Here is an 18,872-nt window from a genome sequence, read left to right as displayed (position 1 = left end):
TAATACTTTTATTCAGGAGGGATGTGTTAAGTGAATAAATGACTAAATGAAAGAAAGTGTTTTAGCCTTTTTAGCCTAACATTTAGAAGGTTCTTTAATCGTTCTGAAGATTGTATGTGTGTTTGCGAGTGTTTGCGAGTGTGTGAGTGTGTGTGTGTGTGTGTGTGTGTGTGTGTGAGTGAGTGTGTGTGTGGTTGTAAGGTTGTAATCTGCTCTGTATTCTCAGTTGTTCTCTCACTGTAGTTGATTAGGAATCTCCAGATATGAGCTCTGGATCGTGTGTGTGTGTGTGTTTTAAAGTATCAAAATGTGTTTAACCTTCAGAAGCGAGGGCTGGAGAAGGTCACGTCCTCTGCCTCCTCACTAATAAATTGTGTTTGCACTCACTGGACGCTTCTCAAGACCAAGACTCTTCTGACACGGGCTCCTTTATGTTTTCTAACTGATGAGACTAAAACGGGCAATCAAGTCTCCCGAAATCTCATGGGCTTAGATTAACCAAGGCAACCGCTCAAAGTACCCTAGCAATTTATGAAGTTATACAGCAAATTACACAGTTATATATTTTTTTAATTATTAGAAAATGTTCTGGTATAAGTAACTATGAAGCATTTATTATTATTATTTTAATATAATTGTATTATAATACAAAATGAAATATTTTATATTGTACTGTTGTAATATTTTAATATATAAATGGTAACTATGAAGTAATTAGTTCATTAAACAGTCAATTTATATATTTTTAAAAAGTAATATAATTATATCATATTAAAATGATGTATGATAATGTAATCACAAAATAATATATTCTTGTTATAATAATTGTATTTTATATTACACAATTAAACATTTTAAAATATAAATATTGCATTGATATATCATATACTATGATAGCTATAAATAATAAGTAGCTATAGTTATTATTTCATTGAGCAGGAAATTCATATTTTAAAATAATATAATTACATGATAATAAAACACCCTAACAACTGCCTAGCAACCACCCAGAGTCCTCGGGACAAATAGATTCTCGGTCAGGAAAACAAAAGACCTGAATTGACAAAATGGAGCATTTGCACCTAGCAACACCCATAACACCGTAGCAACTGCCTAGCATCACCTTAGCAATCACCCAGAGTGCCCTAGCAACCACCTTGAATCCTAGGGACAAAAAGATTCTTGGTCAGGAATACAGAAAGACTGAAGCTGAATTTACAAATGGAGTATTGGCACCTAGTAACACACATAAAACCCTAGTAACTGCCTAGCAACACCTTAGCAACCACCCATACTGCCCTAGCAACCACCTAGAGGTGCTCCTTCATCTTTAGTTTTAAGACTCCTCAGGATGAATAGATTCTCGGTCAGGAATAAAGAGAGACTGAAACTGAGCATTTGCACCTAGCAACCATCCAGAGTACCCTATCAACTGCCTAGTAACCACCTAGAAGTGTTTTCTGACAAAACAGAGCGTTTGCTTTTGTTTGGGCGTAAAGCGTAGAGCAAAAAAAGCATTTATTTCCTAACATGAGATTTCTTGCTCCTGCATTGTAGAGCAGCAGAGATCAATCCTTTCCCACAATCCCCTGCTATCAAATGTTACCTGCCTGCGTATCGGTGATCAATGGGCCGGCAGAGCAGGCAGTGCATCATGGGAGCTGATAATCCATGATGTTGGAGCGGCTGGCGCAGGAACGCCGGAGCGAGTCGCAGTGCATGATGCTATTGATCCGTTTCCCAGCGTGAAGGAGCGTCTGCTGCATCTTTCTCATTGTTCTCCGTCTCCCTCTCTCCGTTTAATTGATGCTTTCTCCTCTTTGATAATTTTATTATCCGTCCGGCCCGATCCGGCTGTTTTTCAGATGGAAATACGTGGAGGAATGGTGCAGTCATCCGGCCTTTTTAGCTGATTTTGTTTGGAGCGGCAAATGCGATTCACGTGCAATGACATTACGATAGATCGGCCGGTATTAAAGATACGCCGTCGATACTGTTCATAAATCAATAACCAGAGACGGTGTAATCCATCCCGAAGACGTTTGTTCTGTCACTTATTGCATCCGACGTGAAATATTACAAAACGTCTGATCGTCAGAGCCATTTTCTCCTATTATAATGGCAGGAGGCACAATGATGGCAGCATGTGCTCAGTAATGTTATTCTGGAAACAGCCCGACTTATAAACACTGACAGATGACAATAATCGGATTGGATTAAATGCTTCAGACAAAGCAATAAAAACATCAAGCAAAATAAAGAAATAATAGTTTACTTAACATTTGAACCAGGTGTATTTTAAGCTTTATCTTCTGATATGAACAAAACTTAGCTTGCTTATTAATATATATATATATATATATATGTATGTGTTATTACTGTTTTTTCTGTACATTTATATAACAAAGAAATTATGTATTTTTGTGGTTATTAACAAAAAGCCCTAAATTTACATTTTAATATTACATTATTTATTGTAATGCAACTATAATTGTATAATTTTACATTAAAATGTAATGCAATACATTAAAAATTAATATATTGTGCTGGTACAATGAAGTACTAATTTCATTCAACAGCAAATATATATATATGTGTGTGTGTGTGTGTGTGTGTGTGTGTGTGTGTGTGTATGAAATAATATAAATTAATTGTATTTCAGAATTCGATCAAAAAAACATTTTAAAATTATATAATAAAAATAAGTGTTTATTATAACATAATTGTGAAATCATGTATTATAATAATTGTATTTTATGTTATATAACTATATCATTTTAAAATATAAATATATTGTTCTGGTATAAGTAACTATAAAGTAATCTGAACAGTAAATTTAAATTTGGAAATAATATAATTAAATGAAAATAAATAAATATATATATATATAGTTATATATAAGTAGTTATATATATAAATGGTTATTATAATATATGAAAAAATATGGTTGTTTTAATAAGACCTTTTCTTATTTTTCTTATTTTATTTGTCAACTGTGTGTACTGCTTTGAAGGGTGTACAGTTGAGATTTATGTGTATGTGCTGTAGTTGTGTGCGTGCGTGTGTGTTGTTGTCTGCTGTGTTCCTCATCACAGTTTGATCTGGTTTCACCTTGAATGCAGCACCGTGGTATTGATCAGCTGGTCTCACACACACACAGATCGACGGCAGCCGTGTTAAGCACCTGCAGGATGAAAAGGCTGTTTCTTTCATATTGCTTTCACAATATATGGCCTCTAAATACAATCACAGCAGTATTTTTAATGCTCAAATGTCACAGTATGAGATATAAAATACTAAAGTGTGTTATTTATTGTAAAGAAAGATGCATAAACACACTTTACAAACAAAAGATATATATATATTAGAGTGATGTTAATGAAGATAAATTCTGCAGATACTGATGCTTGTTTTTCATAAGTTTTCACACATTTATAAGTGAATAGATACTTTTGAAGCCGCTGTGTGCGTGCGTGTGTGTGTGTGTGTGTGTGTGTGTGTGTGTGTGAGTGTAGTATTTCATACAGTGTTAACTGTAATATTAATAGCAGCAGCGGTTCTTCATATAGAAACTGACAGAGGTGTGGTTCTGCTCCTCTGAGGATGATCAATATTTCAGTGTTTGTTTTGTTGTCGTAGCTTTGATTTTGTCTTTAATATTGCAGGTAAGAAGCACACAGATACTGATTAAACAAAGATGATCGGATCACATCAGATTTCATACACACAACCTGAATGGACTCTGTGTGTGTTTCTAATAACTGTGTTTGTGAGTGATTTCTGTTGGCAGAGAAACTATGAAACCTCCTCACAGATTACTGTCACATTTCATTTGCTTTGATGGCGGTGACAATTTCTTTAGCTGCAACACTGTTTTACTGCATTGTGTGGTTAAAAAACAAGAATAAATACACCAGTAAATATAGAGAAAACAGACAAAATACATTTAAAGTGTAAAATCATAACATTTTAATTAAATAAAATCACAGGATTTGATCAGAGCGCGAAGTCTTGTAATTAAATGCACAAAGTGAAATAAAATAGACAAAATGGGACAAGATTTAGTAATTAAGCAGATATTTTTGTGTTTATAACAAAAAATGCTTTAAATATAAAGTATTTAATGCTTGGTTTATATATTTTTTTTATATTTACTTTTTTCAGTGTTGCAGCACTAACTTATGTCTATAAAACATGATTTACCCCGTTCATTAAAGACATAAGATTGTTTTATCAGAACAAACGTTGAAGTACTTACTTTGTTAGAACGACCCATATAAACCTTTACCATTTTTTAATTACAAGTGCATTAAAAAAAATAATAATAATAATTTATAGCCTTTTATAGAGTCTTTTTTTTTTCTAGATTGAATTTTATAAAATGTTGAACCTGCCATGTAATAATGAATGAAGATGATATGGCAATACTTTTAAATACAAATGTAAATGTGTTTTAATGTATTCTGCTATGAAGTAATTATTTAAATAAAGTCAATTTATATAAAAAATATAAAATATATATATTTTTTTACATTATAAAATAATGTAAATATTCATTACAACAAAATACAATTTTATATATGGGCTGTTGTTAATATAATTACATAATTATATAATAATAAAGTAAATAATAAAATAATATAAGTATTTGTTATTATATGCAATATTATTTTATAATATTGAAATAAATTTGTAAAAATATAGTACTTTTGTCATTTAAAATAAATTTTAGAGCTGGCTTGTTTATTTTAAGAATTTTTTTAAATGCTTTACCTTTTGCTTTGTCTTTTTTATTTTGTTTATATTTACTGTATTATTGAATATTGAACTTGCCATTAAAAACAAATGTATTTTTTTTACAGTTTCTGAAATGAAACATTATATTTGCATATAATATATTTTAATAAAAAAATAATATATACATTATTATAATATAAAATAGTGTTATAATATTAAAACAATATTTAAATTTTTTTTTATTTAATTTAAATTATTTTTGTAGTCAGTGTAAGTTAATAGGTGAATTTCTCTGACTATGATCATAATGTGGAGGTTTTGAGAGCTGCTGGTTTGTTTCTGAGTGATGCTCCGTCCTGAGAGGTCAGAGGTCAGCTGAGAACCAATCAGACGAGGCCGGGGTCAAATTGAATCGGCAGAGATGTGGCCTCTCGTGCGCAGAGCACAAAACATTAATGGAGCCAATCAGGTTAGCCTTTTTAGTGCGAGGCCGGAAGAAATGAAATATGATTTTTTGGAAATAGACAGAAATGAAGACAAAATCTGCTCTGAGTTCTGCGGTGCAATAAGTTAAACTTGTGATTGTCCTTTGAGTGCTTATTACTTATTTGTTTTAATGTGAAATGAATGGCTAATACTTGATTTTACAGTCTGTGTGGCTCTTTACTTGTTATTATTATTAATCATAACTTTAATAGCAATGTGCAGGTACAAGCAGCTCCGCAAATGCAAAAGGAACAGAAAGGTTAATTTATCAAATATGTGACCCTGGAGCACAAAGTCTTAAGTCTCTGGGGTATATTTGGAATATCCAAAAATACATTGTATGGGTCAAAATTATACATTTTTCTTTTATGCCAAAAATCATTAGGATATTAAGTAAAGATCATGTTCCATGAAAATATTTTGTAAATTTCCTTCTGTAAATATATCAACACTTAAAAAACATTTTTGTTTAGTAATATGCGTTGCTAAGGACTTCATTTGAACAACTTTAAAGGGGATTTTCTCAATATTTAGATTTTTTGCACCCAAAGCGTAGTAAAATTTAAGCAAATAAAAAGTAAACATCTTAAGTAATTCTTATAAAATCCTTAACAATAATATAATTACTTAAAAATATATAATTTATATATACGTTTTGTTGTTATAGAATCAAATAAACATTCATTCAGACGATATTAGAACCATTTTTATTGTTAATTGACATTAGTGGAGATGAAAATAAGCATTTATCCATTGTGAGCAGATTGTGAACTGTAATATCTGTGCTCTACATCATCATACGTCTCTGTATTGTGGCCTCAAGCGTGTGTGTGAGTGAGTGAGTGAGTAATTGTGTCCCGTGTTGGAGGGGCTCCTGCGGTACACACACGTTTAGTAACAAAAGAAGCCCGTCCAACCGCACCCCACACTTCCGCAAGCAAACACCCCTCTGGCTCTCTTTATGCCTGTGTGTGTGTGTGTGTGTGTGTGTGTGTGTGTGTGTGCGGCACGTGTCCCTCCAGCACAAGGCCCTGACCATGACCCTAACACACACACTCCTTTCAGAGCGCTGTCTGGATGCTGAGCACAAAGCCGAAGCTTCACGAGCGCCGCAGTGTTAATTCAGACGAGTCGTGAGCTGTGGATGTTTTATGGGCAGGTGTCACACAATTACAACAAATTCACCTGACCAGAACAAAACAATATTACTTTCATTTCCTAAAAAAGCATTTATTTTCATATGAATTATTTTATTTTATTTTGCTTCATTATTTTTAAGGATTTACTCATATTTATAAGACTAACTTGTTGTTGTTGTTGTTATCATCATTATTATTATTATTAAGGATTTACTTAAATGGATAAGAATTGCTTATATGATTTATTTTATTTGTATATCCTGAAAAGGGATTTATTTTATTTTACATATTTTAAGATTTACTTGGTTGTTATTCTTTTTAGTATTTATTTGAATAAGTTATGAATTATGAATAAGTTTTGTTCATAGTGATTTATTTTACTTTTTATGTTTAAAGATTTACATATATTTTTTTTAATTACTTATGGATTCATTTAGTTTTTTATCTTTTGTTATACCTCTCTACATAATTTTCAGTTGAACGTTTTCTGAAATAAGGGACTACAGACATGGACTGTGATTGTTGTTTTATGTTTTGAAGTGTATGTATCTTTTAAGTGACTCTGTGTGTGTGTGTGTGTGTGTGTGTGTGTGTGTGTGTGTGTGTGTGTGTGTGTGTGTGTCTGTAGGCTGTCTGTCGAACCTGCCTCCGAACGCGAAGAAGATCTGTAACTCGTACGAGGAGCGGAGAAAGCAGGCCACAGCCATCGTTCTGCTGGGAGTGATCGGAGCCGAGTTCGGTGCAGAGATCGAACCTCCCAAACTACCTTCCCGCGCTCGCACCAGCACTCAAGCTCCCGACGGATTCGGTCTGACCACCGGAGGATCCAACTACTCACTGGCTCGACACACCTGTGAGTACACTCACTCACTCACTCACACACACACACACATACACAAACTTGTGAGTACACACACACACACCTGTGAGTACACACACACACACAAACCTGTGACTACACTCACTCACTCACACACACACACACACACACACACAAACTTGTGAGTACACACACACACACACACACACACACCTGTGAGTACACTCACTCTCTCACACACACACACACACACACACACACACACAAACTTGTGAGTACACACACACACACACAAACCTGTGACTACACTCACTCACTCACACACACACACACACACACACACACACACCTGTGAGTACTCACTCACTCACTCACACACACACCTGTGAGTTCACTCACACACACACACACACACACACAAACCTGTGAGTACACTCACTCTCACACACACACACCTGTGAATACACGCGCACACAAAAATGTGAGCACACACACACACACACAAACACCTATGAGTACTCACACACACACACACACACACACACACACACACCTGTGAGTACTCACACTCACACACAATTAGTTTTTTTTGCAACAAATTAACAACCAAAAACTCCTGTAAACTTCCTTGCACTGAAAATAGTGTAGATTATTATATATCTGCTTAACAGTTCTTTTTAGAGAGGTATTATTTTTCAGATTTTTACCCAAAATAAGATGGATTGGCCATTATTGAGCGCTATAAACACATGTAGTGTGTGTTTCATTCATACTGAATGCCAGAAACTTCACATATGCATCACAGAAGTAACACTGATGACGTTCCAGGAAATCCCCAATATGGATAAAGGCATCGCCATCGCTGTAACTAAATAAAAAGAACATATAAAGTTAAATGTTTTGAACGATGAAATGCAAGGACAAATAAACACTCGCCTACGACAATATATGGTTTATCTGTGTTCTTCAAGCCATCTCGGGTATTTTCATGATGATTAAAGGGGTGGTTGATTGCGATTTCACTTTTTTAACGTTAGTTAGTGTGTAATGTTGCTGTTTAAGCATAATATCTGCAAAGTTACAATGTTGAAAGTTCATTGTAAACGGAGATATTGTCTTTTAAAATTATGACACTTTAAAGGTGCTGTGTGAAAGTTTTTGACTCTTCTTAAGCCAAAAAATAACATATGCTTGTAGATATTTAGGAAACATGTTATGTTTCTCTGAAAAATAATGCTATAGCCAGTAATTCAACTCTGAAATGTTTCGGGATAGCTGTCAATATTACAATAGTGCACCTTTAGTGCCTACAAAAATGGCTCGTAGGGACTACAACGAGCTACTTCCTGGGTTTGTGACATCACAAATCCTGAAATTTACATAAACCCCGCCCCCCCCAGCAACAAAGGGTAGCGAGGCGATGTGGCGCCACTTTAGAGAAGAGGAAGAGTTGTTGCCATGCCATCATAACTAGGTGTGCATGGGTGAAAAAACTCTATTCATATATGAATCGTGATTCTGTCTTCTAATGATTCTAATGGATTCACAAGTTTCATCATTGTTCTAAAGCAGCGGTTCTTTATCCTGTTCCTCACGCTCTGCTCTGCATCTCTCTCTCTCCGATTCAGATCATCAGCTCATCAGCTCCAACAATGAACTGTGTTCCAATTATACACTTTGTGTGTCTAGACAGACAGATAATTTTCACATAGCTATGAGAAGTGTTAAACATGGATGCGCATGAGGTTGCTGTGCTGTAGTAAGGCTTTAATCAGATTAAAACTGTATATTAAAAGCTAACATTGGCAGTAGCATTCACAAATAACAGCGTATCTGTTGACTGGACACAGGTGAATCACAACACACTGAGCTAGCTAACCAATCAGAGCCCATCGTGTATTTCTGAGAGAGGAGCTTCATAAAACCAGGAAATCATCAGTGTTCAAACGAGAAGGCAGAGAGCAGTGTAGAATAAAGGTAAATTATGTGAAGAATCATGTTTTTTTTTTTTTATGCGAAGCATTAACACATGCTAGACTGCACCCCATAAACACAATCAATCACCACTTATATCAAGTATATTTGGAAGCCATTTCTAATCGACATTTATTATGGTATAGAAAATACTTTCTGCCTTATTCTGTGATGATAAGCCACATCAGATCACAAAAGGAAACACTCGACTAATGTTGTGAAGTAAAAACAAGTTATAATGTTCTCTTGTTGGACAACAGGTTTAGAAAGGCTTATCATTGCGTGTCATTACATGTGAAGATGCTCGGTGTGTGTTGCTTTTTCAAATATTCTTTCGCAAACTTGTTTTTATTTCAGCTCTTTACTGCTGGTTTTTAATTTTCAGACTTTACTTTTGCCTTTGCAGAATTTTTTATTATCTGTAAAAAAAATTGTTACGTGAATTTAGCGTGCAGCTGATTTTTATAGTGCATTCTGGGAAAACAATGATTCAGTGCACTGGAATATTGTCTAACTGCACTTGGTTAGTATGAGTATTATGCTATAGGCAGGGTGTGTGTGTGTGTGTGTTTGGAGTGTTTTCTGTCTTCAAGGTCAATTTGATGGTCAAAGCATCTGTGAGACCTTTAGGAGAATCTGAACCCGTGTGTTTGAGCTCAAAGTGGACACGAGTCGTACTTTACCTTTATAAAGAAACAAAGCTGTTTGCCTGAGGGCAGTGATGAGGTCAGCTAGGAAAACACACACACACACATCAGAAATCTCTCTCACACTCTAGTTTTCAAGCTCTTTTCATTTTAAAGCCCAGGTTTCTCTGTGTGTGTGTGTGTGTGTGTGTGTGTGTGTGTGTGTGTGTGTGTGTGTGTGTGTGTGTGTATGTGTCTGCGTGTGTGTGTATGTGTCTGCGTGTCTGTGTGTGTCTGTGTGTCTGTGTGTGTCTGTGTGTCTGTGTGTCTCTGTCTCTGTCTGTGTGTCTGATAGACTCTTTCAATTAGTCTGTATCCAGGGGCAGCAGAAAGCTTGTAACGTCCCTCCGTGTTGAGTGTGTGTGCGTTTGTGTGTGTATTGTTTGTAATGTGAATGTCTCGGGGGTTTTGAGGAGCAATTAGACAGTTGGACATTTTAATATATTGAGCTGTTTTTTTTTTTCCACAAACTTCAGATGTTTCTGCACAGCTTCGAATGACATGATATCAAGATGTCACTACTAGATATATCAGTGATTTTTTTTCCACACACTTGATTAAACTCAGTATTATTTGCATATTTTCCAAGCACAGTTTTATCATCATTACTAACAGTATTGCAGTATTGTAAAAGTGAACACACACATTGTATAATAAGTGAGAAGCGAGCTCAGTGCTGCAGTGACAGGAAGTGATGTCACAGTAATGTGCTGTGTGTGTGTGTGTGTTTTGCTGTAAATCCAGTGTGCTGAAGGCATTCCCTGTTTAGACGCCCATTGTTACAAAGACAGTTCACTCCTGTACTTATGAATGGGAGAAAGTGCAACGCACAATATGTCCCGCCTTCCAAATGAAAGAGCAATCATTGATTGGTAAAGTCATTGCGTCACTGCAGCGGCCGTTAGAAGCTCCGGTTCCCATAGAAACCTGGGGCTGGACCAGCCGCTGCGCGTGCGCCGTTATAAGCGTGTTGGAGCTGCACATGCGCACTGGCTGGTCTAGCCTGAAAAATAAGCTTTTTAAATGCTATTTGAGCATAAGAAACAACATTCATGGGGCAGTTCATTTCAGATTTTATTGCTGATTTGAAATATGTCATTTAATCGTGAGCCGTTTTTGAGATTTCAGGATTCCCTCATTCATTTTGATAGGACTTGGTCTTGTCTGAGCTGCCCGGAGGCATTGCAAATATGGCAGCCGAGTGAACGGACTTTCCTTGAAAGGGACTTTGCTGCCACCTCTCTTTCCAGCTCAACTCCATTGATTTTAACTTCTCTTAACGGTTTTAACGGCAGCAGAGACCACAGACAGACAGATAGAAGGAGAGACAGACAGACATATAGATAGGTGGATAGAGATTGAGACATACACAGATAGACAGATGGACAGAACACAGACGGACAGACAGACACACACACACACACACACACACACAGACAGATGGACAGACAGACAGATGGACAGACACACAGACGGACGGACAGACAGACAGATGGGCAGACGGACAGACTGACACATAGACAGACATACAAACACAGACAGATGGACAGAAAGACAGACAAACAGACGGACAGATGGACAGACAGACAGATGGACAGACACAGACGGACAGACTGACACACAGACAGATGGACAGAAAGACAGACACACAGATGGACAGACAGACAAGAAAAATGGACAGACGAACACACAGACAGATGGACAGAAAGACAGGCACACAGACAGACGGACAAACACACATACAGACAGATGGAGAGACAGACACACACAGACAGATGGACTGAAAGACAGACGGACAGATGGACAGACACACACAGACAGATGGACAGACGGACACAGACAGATGGACAAAAAGACAGGCACACAGACAGACACACACAGAAAGATGGACAGACACACGGACAGATAGATGGACACAGACAGATGGACAGACACACAGACAGATGGAGAGACAGACACACAGACGGACACACACACAGAAAGTTGGACGGACGGACAGACAGATACACAGACGGATGGAGAAGACGGACACAGACAGACACACAGATGGAGAGACAGACAGATGGGCAGACGGACACAGACAGATGGAGAGACAGACACACACACAGACAGATGGAGAGACAGACACACAGACGGACACACACACAGAAAGTTGGACGGACGGACAGACAGACACACAGACGGATGGAGAAGACGGACACAGACAGACACACAGATGGAGAGACAGACAGATGGGCAGACGGACACAGACAGATGGAGAGACAGACACGGACGGATGGACAGACGGACACACAGACAGATGGACGGATGGAGAGACAGACAGATGGGCAGACGGACACACAGACAGATGGAGAGACAGACACGCACACAGACGGATGGACAGACAGATGGACAGATGGACGGACGGACAAACAGACACACAGATGGACGGACGGACAGATCGACACACAGACACACGGACAGACAGACACACAGACGGGCGAACAGATAGATGAACAGAAAGACACACAGGCAGACAGATGTAGACAGATGTAGATGTAGACCAAAATAGACAGACAGACATATAGACAGACAGATGGACAGATGCATATACAGACGAACAAATGACGCACGGACAGACAAATAGACAAGCATGGACAGGCAGACAGAGACACAGACAGACAGAGAGAGAGAGACAGGAGAGCAGAGGGTCCTGCAGTAATAAGGCCATTGGAAATGAACATATATGACTGCAAGTCATTCTATATTGCTGTTTGTGTGTTTTTGTTTGTTTTTGTTTGTGTGTTTGTGTTTTTGTGTGTGTGTGTGTGTATGTGTGTGTGTGTGTGTGTGTGTGTGTCAGAGACAGTTTCCAGTAAAACGCTTGTGGGTGTTGGAGCTAATGGTTTAAGCCCCCCCCCCCCCCCCCCCCCTCTCTCTCTCTCTCTCGTCGCTCTCTAATTAGCTTCCTGTGGCCCATCCTCTGATGTGGCATGTTTATTGCTTTAACTAACCACTCATTAGCCCAGCTGATGTTTTGTCAATATTAATTCATCCATTTAAACCAAGTCAAGTCTTAAACAAAGATGTCCGCTCTGAAAAATGGACTCAACCCATTCTGCCGGCCTGAAAACCGGGACAATAAATTTGCAGGAGATTTGGCTGTCTTCTTCCTGTCCAGACAGGAAGTGAAGTGTAGTTCGATGTCTCTTTACATCTGCGTCCAGCTGGTCCATTACAGCTCATTCTGACCAAGTGCCATTTAGACAGGACGTGTAAATAGACGTTTAAGGGCAGTTTCAGCTAATTAAAAAATCGGCTAATGAAATGTCTGTGTAAATTATTCATTAAGTCATCCTTGCAAACATTATCGCATAAATGATCGCTTACTTGATGGTTTTATGAATAAATTACACAGAGATTCATTCTGCTCAGATTTTATAAAGTCACATTACCATAATCTTCTCTTTTTTGTGGTTATTCTCATTTTCATTATAGGCTCATTACTGTGAGATTGATATTGATTGCTATTTCAATGATTGCTATTTCAAATAAATGCTGTTTTTTTTTTACTTTTGTGACGAGTCGGCTGCCTCCCCCCTGTCCATCATCACCACCCCGTCCCGTATTCGCCGCCCTTCACCAGGCTCCCGACGGGAGTGGGTGTGTGAGAGAGGAGGGGCGCTGAACACGCAGGGCTGGCGGCGTGTGATGAGGCGCACCTGACGTGAATGGAGCCTCATCACCGCCGCCGTTTAAACGCCGAGCGCGCCTCTCCTCGGGAGACCGGTCTCTTCCCCGTGCATGCACGCTGGTGTCCTCGTGGGTCCAGGAAAGGGAGCGTAGAGGGAACTACCTGCCGCCGCCAGAGATGCGAGCGGCCGGACCCGCAGTCCGGCCGACACTGCACCCGCGATACGGCCGTCGGGCAAGGACGCCGGGCCGTGGAATCCCGTCGAGCACCCGGGGATGAAGGAGTTGGACGAAGCCGCCACAGAAGCCGCCGTCACCCGCGCCCCGGGACCTCCAGACGGGAGCGCGTGCGGCCGCCGGACTCCGCCCCTTACCTGGACCCTTCCCTCCTGAACACTGCCCTCCTGCACAGCCCCGCAGCACGACGAGGACACCAGATCCCCGTTTATTTTGGACACTTTTCCCCCTTTGGACACTTTATCTTAAATATTGTTTAATAAAAACCTCTCTGAGGCTTGACGCCACGCCCACTGTGTCTGTCGTTGGCTCCTCCCGCCACACTTTCTATTCATAGATTCAAACTCCTCACCTTTCAGTGACAATAGGTCACCTATGGTTTGCTTAGATTCAATGAGAAAGTGTTTTTATGAAGGGGGGGGGGGTCTTACAAGGGTAAATAAAGAACTGGTTGTTTCAATAAGTTTTGTATAGCATTTTTTTCAAAAACTATGTCTAAAAAGGGTAATATTTTATGTATTTGAGGTCTGAGATGTGGGAACGGTGACGAGAGAGAGAGAGCAAACATTTTGCATTTGGGTCAGCATTGCTGTCTAATCAGCCAATATTGTCTTAAATAGCCTGCATAGCACTTCATCTTTTATAACCATTTTTTTTGACCAAATATATTCAATCTTGATTTTTGTAAAACGTTGCAACAAGATGTTTTTTGTGTGTGTGTGTGTTTTGTGAAAAATTACAGTTTTGGACATATAAGGTAATAAAAAATGTATATAAAAAAAACCTGAAACTACAAATGAGCATGTAAAGCAAATATCAAAAATAAAAATTCCGTTTGGAGCATGCCCCGATCCACCTAATGTTCTCACCTTTTTCCCCCTTACCTGTTTGAATCCTGAAAAATAACATGTATCATGTTTTCATCTGATATTTATATTCTTTATTTATTTAGTTATTTATTGATACACATAAAAGTGAATCAGAAGTTGGAATCGCTTTATGAAATCCAGCACACATCTGAACACACTCACACACTCACTCACTCTCTCTCTCTCGCTCTCTCTCTCGCTCTCACACACACACACACACACACACACAGACGGCTGAAGTCAGTTTCTGCTGAAAGCTTCGGCTGGAATCCGTTTGCATCAATTAGCTCACCTCATTGTTCTCTGTTGCCGTGGTAATTACCCAGCGACCTGTTGCCGTGGCCACAAGCTCATGAGCAGACGCAGATAAATCCAGACAATCATTGTGTGTGTGATTATTGAGCAGCTGATCTATAACAAACAACATAAACATTTATCAGGTGCGTGTGTGTGTGTGTGGTCACATGTGCTGACCTCTCCCCTCCCACACATATTGACCGTTGCCATGGAGAAAGCATGTGCTGCTGTTGTGCGCTAATAGAGGCCTGCAGCGGAGTGAAGGAGCCCCTCATTAGAGCTCCGCTGACGGACAGACACATTCAGACACACACTGACCGCTTTGGGGTTTGTGTTCAACACCATGTGACCTCAATACACTGACTTCTGTTGAAAAGGGAGCATTTTTAAGGTTTTCTGCTCAACCTAAACTTGGCTTGCCTCATCTTTTCCAGATCCCAGCCCCTAAATGGAAAAAAACAAAACAAAACTGCATTTATTTGTATTTTTTACCTTTATTTGAAAGTTTTCTAGTAAACTTCATATTTGGGTTGTCACTTCCAGATAATAAATTGATAAAGAAAAATATTTTTTCCCACATTTATATATATTTTAAAATATTTGTATTAAGTATTTAACTATTCTAGCCATTTAACTATTTTAACTTTTTTTTTTTTGACTTACTGATTTACTCTTACAGGAATTAATGTATGTTATTTTGACCTAGAAATAGTGGGAAATCGGAAGGATTTCTTCTTTTTACACCATACTGTTTCTATATTTGTTGTGCAAAAATATTTAACATTTATCTTAAGGTTTGGCAGGTCATTTCCAGATCCCAGCACCTGAATGAAAAATATGTATTTTTCCACATTTGCTTTTTAGATGTATTATAATATATATATAATGTTTTTTAATATGTATATTTTTTATTTTAAAAATGGTTTTAAAATGTGCTTTCTTTATATTTACTTAACTTACTGATTTCCTTGTTAGGTTTGTTCTCTGTACACCATTCTGCGTACAGAAGTAAGAAAAAAACTTTTTTGGGTTTAGATTCAGATTTTGACACTCAAATTTCTAGCGTGTTCAGATGCATGTGGCATTATGTTGATGTGTGTAGTCACTGATGCTTTATTAGCTGAGCATCAATATATCCGCCTACAGACCTGCAGATGTTCCTGATAACAGCTCTGGTCAATATGGATATTAATAACCATCCGTCTCTCTGTCTCTCAGGTAAAGCCCTGACGTTCCTCCTCCTCCAGCCACCCAGCCCCAAGCTGCCAGCCCACAGCACCATCCGGCGCACAGCCATCGATCTGATTGGCCGGGGCTTCACGGTGTGGGAGCCGTATATGGACGTGTCGGCCGTTCTCATGGGTCTGCTGGAGCTCTGCGCTGACGCCGAGAAGCAGCTGTCCAAGTGAGACTCACATTTTTTACTGTACAACAGAATCTCAGGGAATTTGCCGTGTTTTAGATGAATAAATCAAAAGTGAACTTTATCCCCAGAGAGATCCACCGGTACATTTGGGAAAAATTACCGTCAGAAACCCATCAAAATAAAAGTTTGGTTTAACTTGAATAAATTATGACAGAAATCTATTTGTATTGTACAATACTTCTCAGTATGATAATAATAATGAAAAAATATTTAAGTAATATTACAATTTCTCCTTCCATATTTTAATAGTAAACCTCTGTCGTGCAGCACTTTGTTTGCCTTCATTTAATAACCATCATTTTTGATAATAAATTTGGATTAAATCATAAATCCAGAAAAATTAAAACAGTCTGAGTAACTGAAAAAGGTAAACATTTCATAGGTCCCTTTTATTTCAGTTTTTTAAATTAATTATTAAACTGTTCAAGTTTTAGGAATTCAATTGATTTTACAGATTTTAAAAATATATTATTACAAATTATTAAAATTACACCTTTTGAGATGGAATCCAGTAAAAAAAACAAAAAAACATGGACATACCTTTTGAGTATTAAAATTAAATTTAGCCATAAAATGGAAAACAGAAAATATAAAAACGAAAACAAAAATGGAATCCAGAAAAATGAAAGCGGAAAACCTGGAATTTGGGGGAAAAATACATAGGCCCCTAAAAAAAATAATATAATATAATATATATATATATATATATATATATATATATATATATATATAATATATATATATATATATATATATATATTAACAAATTGTTATTAAATTGTGTATGCTTTATCATTTAAAATTATTATACATGCTTTTTGATTACTAAAGTTTACTTAATCATTAAAATGGAATCCAGAAAAATTATAACAGAAAACCTGAAATTTGAGAAAAAATGTGTATTTCATAGGGCCTTAAAAAATATTTGTTACATTCTTTTCTAAATGGTTGTTCAAATGTAAGTTTCATGATTTCAATTAATTAGACGTGTTTTATTTATTTATTTATTTAAATTTAATTTAACTATTAAAACTGAATCTGGGAAAATTTTATGAAATGGAAATAAATTAATGATTTTTTTTTCCAAAATAAATAATTAAATAGTTGTTAAATGGTGTAGCCTGAGCCCCAACAAGCCGTGGTTTACAGTGAATTTATAACAGGGGCGTATATTTATATTAGGCATGACGCGAAGCTCCCTTAGAGCTGTTATAAATTCCCTGTAAACTACGGCTTCATTTATAAAATGCTTTTATTCCATACTCGAAGTAAGGTTTCACAAAATAAAACAGAGCAAATAAAGTGTAACGATATTAATAATGACATTATTCTTCCACCAAACAATGTAGTTCCTCAGAAACGGATGTGGTTCCAACAAAGTGGTTGCCAAGCAACACACAAATGTAAACAAAGGTGTGTGATTGTAGCGTAATTTACAACGGCTTCGAACTTGGCTCAACCAATCAGAATCAAGGACCGGAACTGTCCGTTTTATAATAGAAGAAGAACTCTAAATGTATATCATGAGACCCAGGTTAGTCCGCAGGGCTTTTGAAACGCTCTCCATAAGCAGCATTGGTTAGTTGTTCAGAGACTCAACAGTCCTGCATCAGTTCTGAAGTCCTTCACAGCTGCTGCGACGCTTTCTCCAGATTCTGCTCATCACGCCGGCGTTTCCCCGGACAGATGAGAGGCAGGCTGTAATGCGATTGGAGCCCATTAATATGATGTAATGATGTCTCATCCTCAGGATGGTGGAGACCTCCAACCGTAAGAGGAAACCCATTCGTCTGGGCCTTCACCTCCGCGCCCAAACGCCCGCAAACCAGCTTACCGTCCAGCCTGACCCGCTCATTAAGACGAAACCCGAGCCCAAAAAAATTTATTATGAGTACAAATATGTCTGCGTGGAGCGCGTGCTAATGCCGTTAGAGCCAAATGGTGCTCATTCTTCAGCCGTGATTACGTGCAGCATATATATGTGAGTCTTGAGTGGAACGATGATGAAGATGATGTTTCTTCTTTGACCTCCAGACTGAAGCAGGGCAACGTTATCTGCTTTTGAAACGGCAAATCTGTTTAGCGGCACTTGAAGACCTTTAGTTTAAGAGAGAGAGACAGGAAGTGATGTGCGGGACGAGCAATGCTTCGTCTCTTTCCGTTTAGCGGCTTCAGTCACTGAGGTTCGGTCATTCAAAGACAAGAAATATAGTCTGCTGGCTAAATTAATTATGGCTAAATATATATATATATATTTTTTTTTAACCAAAAATAATGTTTATTTGTTAATTAATTTGGTCCACTACTAGCATGATGGGAAAAGTAATTAAATATTCTTTTGGCAGAGAATTATTATTTTTTTTTCCTTAATTTATGGAAAATATACATTTTATGTGCATATAAACAAGAAATATGATGGCTATATAAAGTATATATTTTTAAATATATTATAATAACTGTATTTTATATATTTATTGAAATCACCAGGATTTGGGATCTCTCTGGATTTTCTACAGCATCAAGAGAACA

At 37.6% G+C, this 18,872-nt stretch overlaps 2 protein-coding genes across 2 annotated transcripts in view; one reads left to right on the top strand and one right to left on the bottom strand.

Moving 5' to 3' along the window:
* LOC306861931 (uncharacterized protein) overlaps positions 1-18,872 on the bottom strand; it is a 1,169,885-nt gene that overhangs the window by 513,576 nt on the left and 637,437 nt on the right. The window lies entirely within an intron of this gene.
* The window catches only part of LOC306861923 (WD repeat-containing protein 7-like), a 137,018-nt gene that overhangs the window by 100,182 nt on the left and 17,964 nt on the right, over positions 1-18,872 (top strand). Inside the window, exons 21-22 of the mRNA XM_079404410.1 lie at positions 6,991-7,215; positions 16,136-16,322. Coding sequence (XP_079260536.1) covers positions 6,991-7,215; positions 16,136-16,322 — 412 coding nt within the window. The remainder of the gene's footprint in view (positions 1-6,990; positions 7,216-16,135; positions 16,323-18,872) is intronic.

The sequence above is a fragment of the Barbus barbus genome (genome assembly GCF_936440315.1).
Source record: "Barbus barbus genome assembly, chromosome: 43".
In the NCBI taxonomy this organism is placed as follows: Eukaryota; Metazoa; Chordata; class Actinopteri; order Cypriniformes; family Cyprinidae; genus Barbus; species Barbus barbus.
The sequence above is the reverse complement of the archived record's forward strand: the minus strand, read 5'-3'. Positions and strand labels throughout refer to the sequence as shown.